This window comes from Bufo bufo, chromosome 3 (assembly GCF_905171765.1).
Source record: "Bufo bufo chromosome 3, aBufBuf1.1, whole genome shotgun sequence".
Classification (NCBI taxonomy): domain Eukaryota; kingdom Metazoa; phylum Chordata; class Amphibia; order Anura; family Bufonidae; genus Bufo; species Bufo bufo.
Genome location: NC_053391.1, coordinates 362,118,843 through 362,133,139, shown reverse-complemented (window position 1 = coordinate 362,133,139; position 14,297 = coordinate 362,118,843). Strand labels below are relative to the sequence as shown.

At 42.3% G+C, this 14,297-nt stretch overlaps 1 protein-coding gene across 1 annotated transcript in view; it reads right to left on the bottom strand.

Annotated features, from left to right (window-relative positions):
- Window positions 1-14,297, bottom strand: part of TINAGL1 (tubulointerstitial nephritis antigen like 1) — a 52,300-nt gene that overhangs the window by 16,668 nt on the left and 21,335 nt on the right. Inside the window, exons 3-4 of the mRNA XM_040424532.1 lie at window positions 6,529-6,592; window positions 1,478-1,570 (exon numbers count right to left, since the gene is read on the bottom strand). Coding sequence (XP_040280466.1) covers window positions 1,478-1,570; window positions 6,529-6,592 — 157 coding nt within the window. The remainder of the gene's footprint in view (window positions 1-1,477; window positions 1,571-6,528; window positions 6,593-14,297) is intronic.

Genomic DNA, 14,297 nt, shown 5'->3' with positions numbered 1-14,297 from the left:
TTACATGGGGAATGCATGAAGGTATTAAAACAGCCATGTCAGAAGTGGGGACAGGTCCTTGTTAAGATTCAACGGGATACTTCACTCATCTATATACTCAGCGCTCAGTTTTCTAAAGTTCATTTTAGAAGGTATGCAGCCCTACAATTAAAAAATCTCTCTAGGACAGATAAAGCGTGGGTGATAGTTATCTAAAACGCTTACCGCTATAAACTATGTTTGAACACAATTTGAAAAATCATATGTAGTGAGCTAGTGGTAGCTGCAGGCAACCATAATTTTATGATTTAACTCTATGGCTAACAGGACTCTTAGATGGGCTGAGGATCGGGGCAATTACTGTCAACAAGCGAACACTATTTCCAGATAATTGCCAAGTCTAACAATGCCACCCGACAAATGAGCGAGCACAGTCACTGGGTGATTCAGTCTTTTATTTAGCACATAAAATTATCTTTGCTGACAGCAATGGTTAAAAAGTGATTTGGAGCCTGTAACAGGAAACTGAGCTCTGACCCCTATACAGATTTATTATGAAAATAATCAGGATAGATTATGCATGTATTTAGATAAAAAAAAACACATTTTATGACATCTACCTTATATGTACGGTGGATGTCTGCAATTTACAGATGGCACCCGCTCCAGACAGGAGCAGGCGCCATAATCCCCGGGTTTCTGCTATAACGGCAATCACAGAGGTATAATCTTTTAAATGCCATGGTCAAGTGTGACCACAGCATCTGAAAGGCTTTTTGCCAGAAGCGCAGAACTCCCATGGCTCAAATGGTGCAGAGATTGGGGAAGCCATTTGTGCTTTGTGATAGCCGAGAGCCTTGAAAAGGTTCGAAGCTACCACAGCAATATGGAGCCCTGCCTGTGACAAGTCTTCATAGGAATGTACTGAATTAATTGCAGTCCATTCGAACGCGTTGCAGTCTTAGGGAGAAGTGATCTAACAATCGCATGTTCAAGTCCCCTAAGAGGACCTAATATAAATGCAAAAGTAAGAAAAAAAAAATCAAATCACTCCCTTTTCCCCATAATAAAGAATGAAAATAAATAAACAAAAAAAAAAAAAAAGCTAATTTCCACTGCCGCATCCAAAATGCCCAAGCTATCAAAATATAAATGTTAATTTATTCCATTTGGAAAACAAAATCAAAACTATGGCGGAATTGTGTTTTTTTCCCCAATTCCACCCCATTTGGAATTTTTTTCCAGCTTCTCACTACATTGTATGCAATATTAAATAGTGCCTTTAGAAAGTAAAACTTGTCCTGCAAAAAAAAAAAAAAAAAAAGCCCTAATACAGCTATGTAAACATAAAAATAAAAAAATTATGGCTCCGGGAAGGTCAGAAGTAAAAAATGCAGAAATAAAAAAATCGCCATGTCCTCAAAGGGTTAAATTGATTGTTTATTATGTTAGGAGACAGGTTATAAAACATACACAATGAGTATGGTAGCTATCTTACCCATAGGAGCCTCGATTGACAGCATCAATGATTCTCATGTTTATAAGGCAGGAGTTCTGCTCACAGCGCCAGTTACCATCAGGAGTGCACGTGCTGGAAAAATAAAGGGATTTGTTTGCATTAATAAGTAGCTCTAGGATTATGGACTTCACTACTGTAGACAAATGTATCACTTGGAGACTTACTGGAATAGAATCAGAGACCTTATGCGGCCCCTTGTTCCCTTTACCCCCTGTTCGGCATGCCAATAAGAGGTAAAAAAAAAGAATCATCTGGCATTTACTTTTGGTGGAGTCTATAATGGTACCATTTCATGGAAGATGGGACAAACACTCTCTCAGATCTCTACAGAACTATCACGGCCGTGACTCATCTAACCTTTTCAGAATGTCTGTCCAAAAGAGCAGCAAATAGTCCTATTACAAGAACTACTCAGAAGATAAACCGGAGGCGTTGTGCTGCAAGCGTTAGTGTGTGTGAAGATATAACACCTGAACACCACATCCTCTTCCTTATTGAACATCTCATGTGAGTACCATGGCCAGTAATATAAAGTTGTTGCTATGACAGTCCCAGTATTCCAGGAAGTATTTCCAATAGATTTTACGACTTTAGGACTCATGCCACAGATGCATTAGGCTAGGTAAAAAGCCTTGACTCACCACTATGGTTACAATTCATCTCAGAGGAGTTTGATGTGTAAAGCGATCAGTTGCAACCTGCCCTGGTGCCTGAGGGGGTGCCAAGGCCCTCTGCCACAAAATAAGTCACCAATAGAGTACTATAAGGGAGACATAGCTTGCTGACTAATATATCTCTCACGTATCTGACAGGTCTGAGGTACTACCTTAGCAGAGCCAGTAGAAAGAGGAACCCTGCCTAGATGCTGGACACTGGAGGTGTGTGGATAGACGTATGGTGCAGACAGTTGGCTGTGCAGCAGACAAACTCCAGGGTATAAGGATTAGGAGTTGTTCTTTGCTATGCATTTCAAGACTTCAGCTTCCTTTTAAGGCTGCGTACACAAGTCTAAGTTTAGCAGGAGTATTATCCTGGGAATCTCATCGTTTAAGCCTTACTGATTTTCCCACTGATTCCCATCATCACTGATGAGCCAGAGTTCAGTTACTGCACCTCAGGTTCTAAGATTACAATGTATCTACAATCATGACATAAATGGCTTTTCGTGGCCTCTCTGTTCATTCACCTGCCCTCCTTGTATGGTGTGTAACCTGAAAAACTGGTATTAGGAAAAGCTTCATTGGTGGAGAGGTAACTTTAGGGGCCACAGCCGGCAAATACAGATGTGCAGATCAATGATATGGTTCATACAAACATGTATGGGCCGATAGGCTCTAGTAGTACATATCTGGATTAAAGCACGCACTTGTGTTATCATGTAAATTTACAAAAGTGGGGGTCACATAGCAGCTTTTCTAAACCAAAGTTCCCATTCTTCTAGTTGGGAGATCTCTCTCAGGTACCATCATGCTCTCTTCCTGTGGGTGCGTTTTGTGAAGTGCTGATGGTTCACTCTGTGTACAGAGGACGGCGAGATCATTCTTTGTCCATGCCCTTTGTGTTCGGATGGCCCTGCTGAACTTGGTTACTGTAGTTAAAGCAAATCTCCAGTCATGACATCATTGTACACTGACAAAACCAGTGATTATCAAGGATTAAGATCGTGCAAGTGGAATTGAAAAACAAAAAGACCTTTTTTTTCATTTCAATTAGGTCACAGGTTATATTATTTTCCTCCGTCATATAACACCTGCATAAGGAAAGATAACGAAATAAAACACTGCCGCACCTAAGCTCTGTTCACACCACAGCATTTGGAATATAGCTAGGGACTACTTACTGACATATTGCATATACAGATATGCCCACAGAATATCATAAGCTCAACATTTGCCCAAAATTATCTTCTTGTCATACATTTTGGCATCTTGTTGCCAGTATATGGATATAAAAGCACAGTTGACTGCACTTCAATACAAGGAGATCTAGTAAAAAGGATACTGCACAAAATACATTCCTTTTCAATAGTAAATGGCAGACATGTGCAGTACCCATTACCGGGGGTATCTGCAAATTCTTTAGTATGTTATGTTTTGCTATATTCCTGCTTACACTGTACACCAACAGATGGGGTGTGACTGGCATTAGGAATGGGACATACCAACCCATTTCTCCTCTCTTGGTAAGAGTGGGCTGGTCCTACTTCCTGCCAGGAGCGGAGTCTTACCTAGACGGGTGAGGAGTGAATAAACCCAACCTATTGCTCCTGCTCCAAGGGTCTAAGGAACCAGCTTTAGATCCAGCTCATCTTTGAGACCACTACTCCAGAGAGATTGCAAGAATGCCAAAACTCCAGATATCAGAAAAGCTACAGGGTTAACAGTCAGCAGAGTGATCAGCAACCACTGGTTTACAGACCCTGTTGCAGGTGAGGGACTACAGCACAGACACCCATTACCTAGATTACATCCAGACCAACTCAAAGTCTGCATTACAGAGTAGATACCTATAGCCACATGTGCCAGCTTTCAGCTGTTAGTCAGAGTTCGGGAAAAAGACATCAGCACGATGGCATACTAGAGGTGTCATTATCTCCTCTTTTGCCAGCCACCATACCTCATCAACTACTGCTTGATCTACTACAACTTCTGTTTGCACTAAAGAGAGACTTTTATTCTTCTACTTCTGGCCTGATTCCTTCTACCACCCTTTCACTTCATCAATCCCCAAGGAGTACCAGCCTGAGGGAGTACACTATGACACATCATCTCATCAGGGCCACTACCATTCCCATCCTCTGCACCGGCTCCTCGCTGCACATGTGTTACTGTATACGTGTATGTCCTACATTTGGCAGCACTCTTCAGAAGTGACTGCTAAATGTAAATCTCCAACATGGCTTAAGTAGAGCCTTACTTTGGTGAGAAAATGTACCGTAGAGGAAACAACCATATGGCACCATGTGCACACTGGCCAAGTGCTGTGTGCAACAGACTGATCAACAGAAATACTGACATGTTTAGGGTCAGTCCTGGCGTTTTCTCACACTTTGTGCATTTATGTGTCAGTAAATGTGGCACAGGGGCTTCAATGACCATTTTTGGACCAGAATTCTCCAGTAAATGTTGACTGGATGGATTGTCATGCAGCCGCTTTACTCTGTATAGCTGGCAGGGATGACATACCATATAGTTATGGGTGAAAAGGCATGCAGCTCTGATTAAATATCTTTTCTTGTTTTAATTTCAGAAAGAACATTGTTGTGAGTTTTCTCCGCTGTCAGCTTGCCAGAATTCCTAATCAAATTAGATCTCTGTCTCTGGAGAAAATTATCTGGGGGAGAGGCAAATATCCCATAGAAAGCACTTGTAAACTAGGTGACACAGTGTGAGGTAGAAGTGAAGAAGGAATTTAATGCTGTGGTATTGGACACGGTTGATGTACACAGCAGATTCACTGAAGAATTTCTGGGTCTGTCCCTTTAATCTCAATGGGGCTTGTAGGACAACTGCACATATTTACCAAGTGTGAACCCTTAGGGTCCATTCACGTAGCATGTTTGCGTTTTTTCATAAAAAAGGTGACATGACTGCACCATGTGAATGGACACATGTAGCATTTGCTGCTGTTACCAATCATTTTAAAATCACACCGTTGTGCAGTAAAAATGCATCTCCATTTGTCTCTACCCTACGAGTTCTGACAGATGGAGCAGATTTCCATCCAAATCAGGACTGATTATTTTTAGTTCCACAGATACAATGATTGTAAAAATCATTTTACATCAAATTTGTACATGTTCAGTCATCACCACTGGTGGCAAGATGTTGATCCCTTTATATCAGTATTGATTAGAAGCATCTTTTGGCAGCAATTACAGTCTTGAGTCTAAGCACATACCTGTCAGGTTAGCACATGTCAGCAGCAGCACCTCTAGTAAACTAAGCCCAAGTTCACATATGTATTGCTTACATGAGAAGTGTTCTTGCCTTTGCAGTCTGATGGACAGGGCCAGGCATCATCATCGGCGCGTGTGCAGAATGGTTCTTGGCACAGCCAAGACTCCAAGTTCTACTGTGTGTTTGCTGTTATCTCATCACACAGCACTCGCATGATGGACAGGCACAGTCATCATCATTGGGGCATGCGCAGCAGAATGGTCCTCGGTCTGGCTAAGACCCTAAGCAATAGTGCGCATGCACCAATGTCTCATTTTATGTTGCTCTCTTGCGTGTCCATCAAACTGCTAAAGGAGTGGCTGGGAGACTGAAAGATAGGATGCAGCAGCACGCAGGTCAGTACATGGGCCTCTTTCTCTCACTGTCCTTGATTTGCTCAGAACAGTTTATGACAAGGCGACACCGGGGACACACTGCATGTGCAGTCTATAGGTGTCCACAACATTGAACAGACAGTGACAGAATGGTGAGCCATGTACTGTACACACATAAGCACTGATGCTTACATGTCGAGGTGCTCATTAGGTGCTCTAAGAAGGTAATAAGAAGAACGTCCTATGCTTCAGGATAAGAAAAGCCCAGAAAACCCTAACTGGCGAAAGTATCCACCCAATAGCTTCTTGGGAACGTTCACACACATACCACTCGCTTCAGGAGATCATTGTCTTGCAGGGAAACAACTGCGTTCTACCTCCACAAGCATTCAAAAGTCAATGTGAAAATGTAATTCTCACAATAGATGCATTCTCGGATGGCATTTGGATTACACCAAATATGGTGATGTTTGCAATCTTACCTCAACTGGCATCTGACCGAAAGTCTCCATGGAATCCGAAGTCTCTTGATAGACTCCTACGCTCGTGTTCTGCTCAAGTATTCACTGTTCTCTACGCTGTTCTTCCACTGCTTAATAACTGACTTACTTATGTCAGATCTATCCCCTTACTGGTATTTTTGAAATAATAACATTTTGTAGATCACAGACCTCAAATATGGGCTTGCATTGTGCTTCAATGTGTATAAGGATAGTTTTTCATCCAGTCATGATAACGCCAGGTATATTCTGCTTACCATCTATTGCAATTTTCTTGATAAGTTGCTCCATTTGGATAGTTCTTGCCATGCTTGATACATACTGAAAGAAAAGAGGCAGTGTTAATTCCACTGAACACAGTCATTAAGAATTAGAGAGAAGTAGAATTACACAAATCACATTCACATTATCTGAAATTAAATCAAATTTATACTTAGACATATTTAATAAAAATGAAGGGCAAGATTCAGCAAATCATAAAAGAAGCAGCTATGTGACATCACATGGTAATGCCCTGAATCTAAAGCAGGGTGCGCTGACCAGATTAAAGGGGTTATCCCATGACTAATGTAAAAAATGATAATCAGATATATTACAGTACATGACAATCTCTTTTTACCAAAGCTAGAACCAGCCCTGTACCTCACATGGACCCTGAGATATCCCCATTCATTGCTCTGCTAGATTTATATCAAGCTAACAGCACAAGGGGAGTGTCTTTACTGCTGCAGCTCAGGAGGCGTGTCTCAGCTCTCCCTATCACAGCTCAGGAGGCGTGTCCATGTTCACCCTATCACAGCTCAGGGTGTGTGTCTTTTCTGCTGCAGCTCAGGGTGTGTGTCTCAGTTCTCCCTATCACAGCTCAGGAGGCGTGTCCTTTCTGCTGCAGCTATCTCCCTATCACAGCTCAGGATGCGTGTCCTTTCTGCTGCAGCTATCTCCCTATCACAGCTCAGGATGCGTGTCCTTTCTACTCCAGCTATCTCCCTATCACAGCTCAGGATGCGTGTCCTTTCTACTCCAGCTATCTCCCTATCACAGCTCAGGAGGCGTGTCTTTTCTGCTGCAGCTCTCTCCCTATCACAGCTCAGGAGGCAGTTGAAGGATGAAACTGAGCATGTGCGGCCATCTCAGTGAGCAGGACAAATAAATAAGAAGAAAAACAAACAGCAGGTGGCGGTATACATAGGTTCTGAGGACTGATCCTTAATTAATACTTATGGCAATAGTACATCAAAGTGGAGAGTTATTTGATCACTATATGCCTATAATTTAAATGTATGCTCTGCTATATGAGTCTAATTATTTTCAGCGGGGTTAAAGTAGGATACTAATAATGCAGACATTTTATGCAAAGCTAAAGAAAATGCTGACCGGAAACAAATCCCACCCCATGTCAAGAGGAACTCTGAGCTTCCCAGGTGTTCTCAGACTTTAGCGATACCCCTGACCACTCAGACTGTACCATGAACGCCCTTACCACCCTTGACCCTAGGCCTTGCTGAACAGACAACTGCAAACGGAAGGGGGCCACAAATTTGTCTTAGGGGGTCTTACTAGAGGAAATTATACAGATGGTCCTTACTAGTTCAATATTGAAAAGTAAGGCTACTTTCACACTAGCGTTAATATTTTCCGGTATTGAGATCCGTCATAGGGGCTCAATACCGGAAAAAAACGCTTCTGTTTTGTCCTCATTCATTGTCAATGGGGACAAAATGTAACTGAACAGAACGGAATGCTCCAAAATGCATTCCGTTCCGTTTGGTTGCGTTCTCATACCGGAGAGCAAATCGCAGCATGCCACAGTTTTCTTTCCGTCATGGGATGCGGAGCAAGATGGATCTGTCATGACCCGCAATGCGAGTCAATAGGGACGGATCCGTTTTCTCTGTCACAATAGAAAACTGATCCGTCCCCCGTGACTTTCAATGGAGTTCATGATGGATCCGCTTTGGCTATGTTACAGATAATACAACCGGATCCGTTCATAACGGATGCAGACAGTTGTATTATCAGTAACAAAAGCGTTTTTGCTAAACCCTGCCAGATCCAGCAAAAACGCTAGTGAGAAAGTAGCCTAACACCTCTGCCCTGGGAAAATCACTCTTTTTCCCCTCTGGATCAATCTTTGGGATGAGATGAACCTTTTCCTCTTTCTGAACAGTAATGGTGTGATGCCAAGGTTTTACATTATTGATTTGTCTGCTTATCAACATCAGTTTCTTTCAAACATCTCCTTCCAGATTCTCAAGGAAAGAGCAGAAAGCTCTGGATTTCAGGTAATGTTTGTAATATCCTGGCCGGCAGTATAGAATATATGTATATACCGTAGTTTGGGCAGGGTTATAATTAACCTTTCCTGATATTGTATCCTGTTATGTGGCTGACAGCACACTTTTACTTAAAGAAAATATCCGTGTTGGAAACTGGTTTGATGACAGATTTGTACATTTTCTTTATCAAACAGTTACAGTGATTTAACCCCTTAGAACCAAGCCCTTCATGACTGCAATGTCTCCTCATTCATCCATAGTTTTTTATTTTATGACTACATTAACAATTTTAGGTTTCTTTCACACTTCTGTTCGTAGTTCCGGCAGAGCAGAGCCTGCCAGGGCTCTCTGGATGATGCCGGAATGCCCACCAACCCCCATTGACTATAATGCAGGCAGCAGTTTTGTTCAGCTGAATCCTGCCATATTTAAGGTAGCGGCCAAATCTCTGCCGGACCCCATTAAAATCAATGCGGTCGGCAGGCATTCGGGTAACATCCAATGAGCTCTGGCGGGCTGTGTTCTGCCAGAACTATGAACGGAAGTGTGAAACTAGCTTAAGACTTCTCTGCTTCTTTAAGCTGGTCACCATGTTGTATTATACTAGTTGTATAGAAACCAAATATGTATGGTATATGTTTCGTTGCTTCTGGGGACTTCTATTGAATAAAAAGTTTTTTTTGTTGAAAATATTTTTGGTAATTTTTTACACTGTCTCAAATAATTATGAATATTATTTTATATTCCCATAAGGTATAATAGGCTTGAGGTATTCCACAAGTGGCCTATTTGGTGCACCAAGTTCAAGTAGTATATGCCGACATACTGTTTATTTCACTGTAATGAAAAGCACAGCCATTTTTACAATGGGTGTTAACAAGCAATGTAGATAGATAGATAGATATACTGCATAAGGGCTCATGTACACGACCGTATGTATTTTGCAGTCCGCAAAAAATACAGATGACGTCCGTTTGCATTCCGTATTTTGCGGAACGGAACAGCTGGCCGCTAATAGAACAGTACTATCCTTGTCCGTAATGCGGACAATAATAGGACATGTTCTATCTTTGAACAAAACGGAAATACGGAAACGGAAGGCATACGGAGTACCTTCCGTTTTTTATGCGGTCCCATTGCATTACTGCTATACTTACTATGTAAAGATTAGAAGCTCTTTGTAATATGTAATATGCCCTCATCATCTCCTGCCTAGACTACTGTAACATCCTCGTATGTGGCCTTCCAATCTATCCTCAACTCTGCTGCCCGACTAATCCACCTCTCACCCTGTTTCTCCTCTGCCAATCCCTTCATTGGCTCCCCATTGCCCAGCTAATTTAGTTCAAAATACTAATGGTACTTTCACACTAGAGGCAGGACGGATCTCTGGCGCAGCACGGCAGTGCACGGCGAAAGGCCGCCGGACTAAAAGTACTGCATGTCCGACTTTTTAGTCGAGTGGCCTCTCGCCGTGCACTGCCATGCTGCGCCGGAGCTCCGCCGCGTCCCCATTATAGTCAATGGGGACAAAGCGGCGGCACGGCGAAATAGTGGTAGGACAGATCCGACAGGGTGAACAGCCTGTCGGATCCGTCCTGCAGCTAGTGTGAAAGTAACCTAACAAATACATACAAGGCCGTCCACAACCTGTCCCCTCCGTACATCTCTGAGCTACTTTCCTGATACATCCCCACACATAGCTCTGATACTGACAAGACCTCCCTTTCTCCTCTCATCATTTCTTCCCACAATCGCCTCCAGGATTTCTCCCGTGCATCCCCCATACTCTGGAACTCACTACCCCAACATATCAGACTCTCACCTACATTGAAATCCTTCAAAACCTGAAAATCCACCTCTTCAGACAAGCCTACAACCTATAGTGACCCTGCTGCTGCTATACCGCCATGACTACCTTTACCCTCACCTACTGTGTCCTTCCACCATACCTCGTAGATTGTAAGCCCTCACGGACAGGGCCCTCTCTCCTTTACCGGTCTGTAATTTGTCTTGTTCATGCTTAGTGCAGTTGTCTGTATTATGTATGTAAATCCCTTATCATATGTACAGCGCCATGGAATGAATGGCATAATAACAATAATATTAATAATGTCAGGCCCATCTACCAGCGACAAGGTGGCTTCTAACAGACGGGACCTACACTATCATTCTTGCCTCTCCTGGGCTTTTGACCTACAAATTTCCAAATTTCAGGGAATGTAGGATCTAGCTTTGAAATACTCTGATTAAAAGATATTATATATATATATATATATATATATATATACACACACGTATAGCTTGTTTAAAATTTGTATTTAACGAGCGATAGATGGAAATGTACATTACGTTTCATTCCAGTAAACTTAGCCTTTTTTTCAAACAATGCCATCAAATCTTTTTTATAAAACAAGCAAGGATTCACCAAAAATATTTACCCTTTTTTTTTGCAATTTCACCACATTTGGAATTTTCTTCCCGCTTCCCACTACATCATATGCAATATTAAATGGTGGCGTTGGAAAGTAGAACTTGTCCCATAAAAAAGTTATGGCTCTGGGAAGGCAAGGAGCGCGAAACGAAAACGCAAAAAAAAAAAAAAAAGACTCCAGGGGTGAAAGGGTTAAGTGAACTTGAGAAACACAGGAAGAATTAGAAAGGTAAATTACACATTTATTGTTATTTTCTATGAACGCTTGTCCTGGAATACACCTTTATATGTAACGGAATATGAAAGGTAAAGCGTGATCAGGAATTTATGCTGTGTTCTTTCTAAAACCTGCACATGTATCCAAAATGCTAATTAGTTTTGTATTCCGCTTACCAAGCATTTTAAAACTTTAGACAAGGTAATTGGCTTTACTACTTCTAGAGAACTATTACCCTACATAAGCTGTGTATGCAAAAAAAAATAAAGATCACAATTAATGACTAAAGATTTTTGATACTTAGAAATCAAACTTCTTTGGTTTACATTCCTTTCACCTAACTTGATGTCAGATTGTGGCACTGAATCCATAGTATTCCAGTCAAACGAAATATCTATCATTGCCACCTGCATGCATAGCAATCTGGTGCCCATTTAATCTACGATAGAATTTCATTTTCACAACCTTTTTAAAGTTTCCATGACGATATTAATAAAAGGGTGAGAATATGTTATGCTGACCGCAAAACACATACGGTCGTGTGCATGTAGCCTTAATCTGCCTTAGGGCTCATGCACACAAACGTATTTCCGTGTCCGTTCTCTTTTTTTTGTGGACCGTATACAGAACCAGTCATTTTAATGGGTCCGCAAAAATAACGGAAGGTACTCCGTGTGCATTCCATTTCCGTATGTCCGTATTTCCGTTCCGCCAAAAAATAGAACATGTCCCATTATTGTCTGCATTACGGACAAGGATAGTACTGTTCTATTAGGGGCCAGCTGTTCCGTTCCGTATTTTTTTTTCTCAAATTAAAGACAGTTCATAGTCCCTATTGAGTCCCTTTGTTCCAGACTTTTATTTAATTTGAGAGTGACTATATTGGTATATAATTACAGATTACTAACTATTTGTCTCCATTTTTTTCAGATGCATTGAGAACCGGAGCCCCACCATGTTTGCCACTTTCTCTCTGTATCCTTTATTGGGTGCTGGTCATTTTAGGGCTCTTTCACACCTGCGTTCTTTTCTTCCGGCATAGAGTTCCGTCGTCGGGGCTCTATGCCGGAAGAATCCTGATCAGTTTTATCCTAATGCATTCTGAATGGAGTGAAATCCGTTCAGGATGCATCAGGATGTCTTCAGTTCCGGAACGGAACGTTTTTTGGCCGGAGAAAATACCGCAGCATGCTGCGCTTTTTGCTCCAGTCAAAAATCCTGAAGACTTGCCGCAAGGCCGTATCCGGAATTAATGCCCATTGAAAGGCATTGATCCGGATCCGGCCTTAAGCTAAACGTCGTTTCGGCGCATTGCCGGATCCGACGTTTATCTTTTTCTGAATGGTTACCATCGCTGCCGGGACGCTAAAGTCCTGGCAGCCATGGTAAAGTGTAGCGGGGAGCAGCATACTTACCGTCCGTGCGGCTCCCGGGGCGCTCCAGAGTGACGTCAGGGCGCCCAAAGCGCATGGATCACGTGATTGCATGGCACGTCATCCATGCGCATGGGGCGCTCTGACGTCATTCTGGAGCGCCCCGGGAGCCGCGCGGACTGTAAGTATACCGCTCCCCCGCTCCTACTATGGCAACCAGGACTTTAAGAGCGTCCTGGCTGCCATAGTAACACTGAACGCATTTTGAAGACGGATCCGTCTTCAAATGCTTTCAGTACACTTGCGTTTTTCCGGATCTGGCGTGTAATTCCGGCAAGTGGAGTACACGCCGGATCCGGACAACGCAAGTGTGAAAGAGGCCTTAAACACATTTTTCTTTCACATTTTTTATACACTTTTCTTACTTATTTCTTTCTTTTGTTGTTGGTCATAGCCAATAAGGGTCTTGTCTGTCCAGACACTCTGTGACATCTGATTTCCCTTTGTTTTCTTTTCTTTTTCATCTTCTATCTTATAGCTATTGGATAATAGCTTGAACATCATTGTATTTCCTATTACACGAGTTAGTGATAAAACTAGCACTACTTCTACTTCTTCTATTTTATATAATATTACTAGCCACTCCTTCCTCTGTCACAGGTGGAGGAAGTACAGTCCTGCGATCCGATGCGCTCCAAGCTGGAACGCATCGGTCATTTTCGGATAAGTAACGGACTTCCGGTTGCATTCCAGTCCGAAACGCAACCAGGAACTTACTAGTATGACATTCCTTTAGTCAATTTACCTATTTTTTCTTTTATAAATATACGCCTGCTAAGTCTTAAGATAACCAGTCACTCCTCCCTCTGACTCCGTTTTAAGTAAGCTTTAGTTCCACGATCCGATGCGCTCCAAGCTGGAACGCATCGGCTCCTTCCGGCCATTATGCTTTACTTCCAGTTGCGCTCCAGACTTAAGCGCAACCGGGGATGTAGTATTATCCTTATGTCCCCTCTATCTAGATTTCTCTCCTTTAGACTCACACCCTAATAGTCGAGTACATTAGCAAATGTCCATATTTTAGCCAACAATTTTAGTTCTAGTATACGGAGGAGCGTGTGCATTCCAGCTTGGAGCGCACACGCACTTCCGGTTTCCGGCCATACTCTTTTAGGCCCACACTATTTAAACAGTGCCATTCTTTTTCACTATGAAGCAATCACATGGGTGTGGATACACCATATAGCTCTACAGGGAGTGCAGAATTATTAGGCAAATGAGTATTTTGACCACATCATCCTCTTTATGCATGTTGTCTTACTCCAAGCTGTATAGGCTCGAAAGCCTACTACCAATTAAGCATATTAGGTGATGTGCATCTCTGTAATGAGAAGGGGTGTGGTCTAATGACATCAACACCCTATATCAGTTGTGCATAATTATTAGGCAACTTCCTTTCCTTTGGCAAAATGGGTCAAAAGAAGGACTTGACAGGCTCAGAAAAGTCAAAAATAGTAAGATATCTTGCAGAGGGATGCAGCACTCTTAAAATTGCAAAGCTTCTGAAGCGTGATCATCGAACAATCAAGCGTTTCATTCAAAATAGTCAACAGGGTCGCAAGAAGCGTGTGGAAAAACCAAGGCGCAAAATAACTGCCCATGAACTGAGAAAAGTCAAGCGTGCAGCTGCCAAGATGCCACTTGCCACCAGTTTGGCCATATTTCA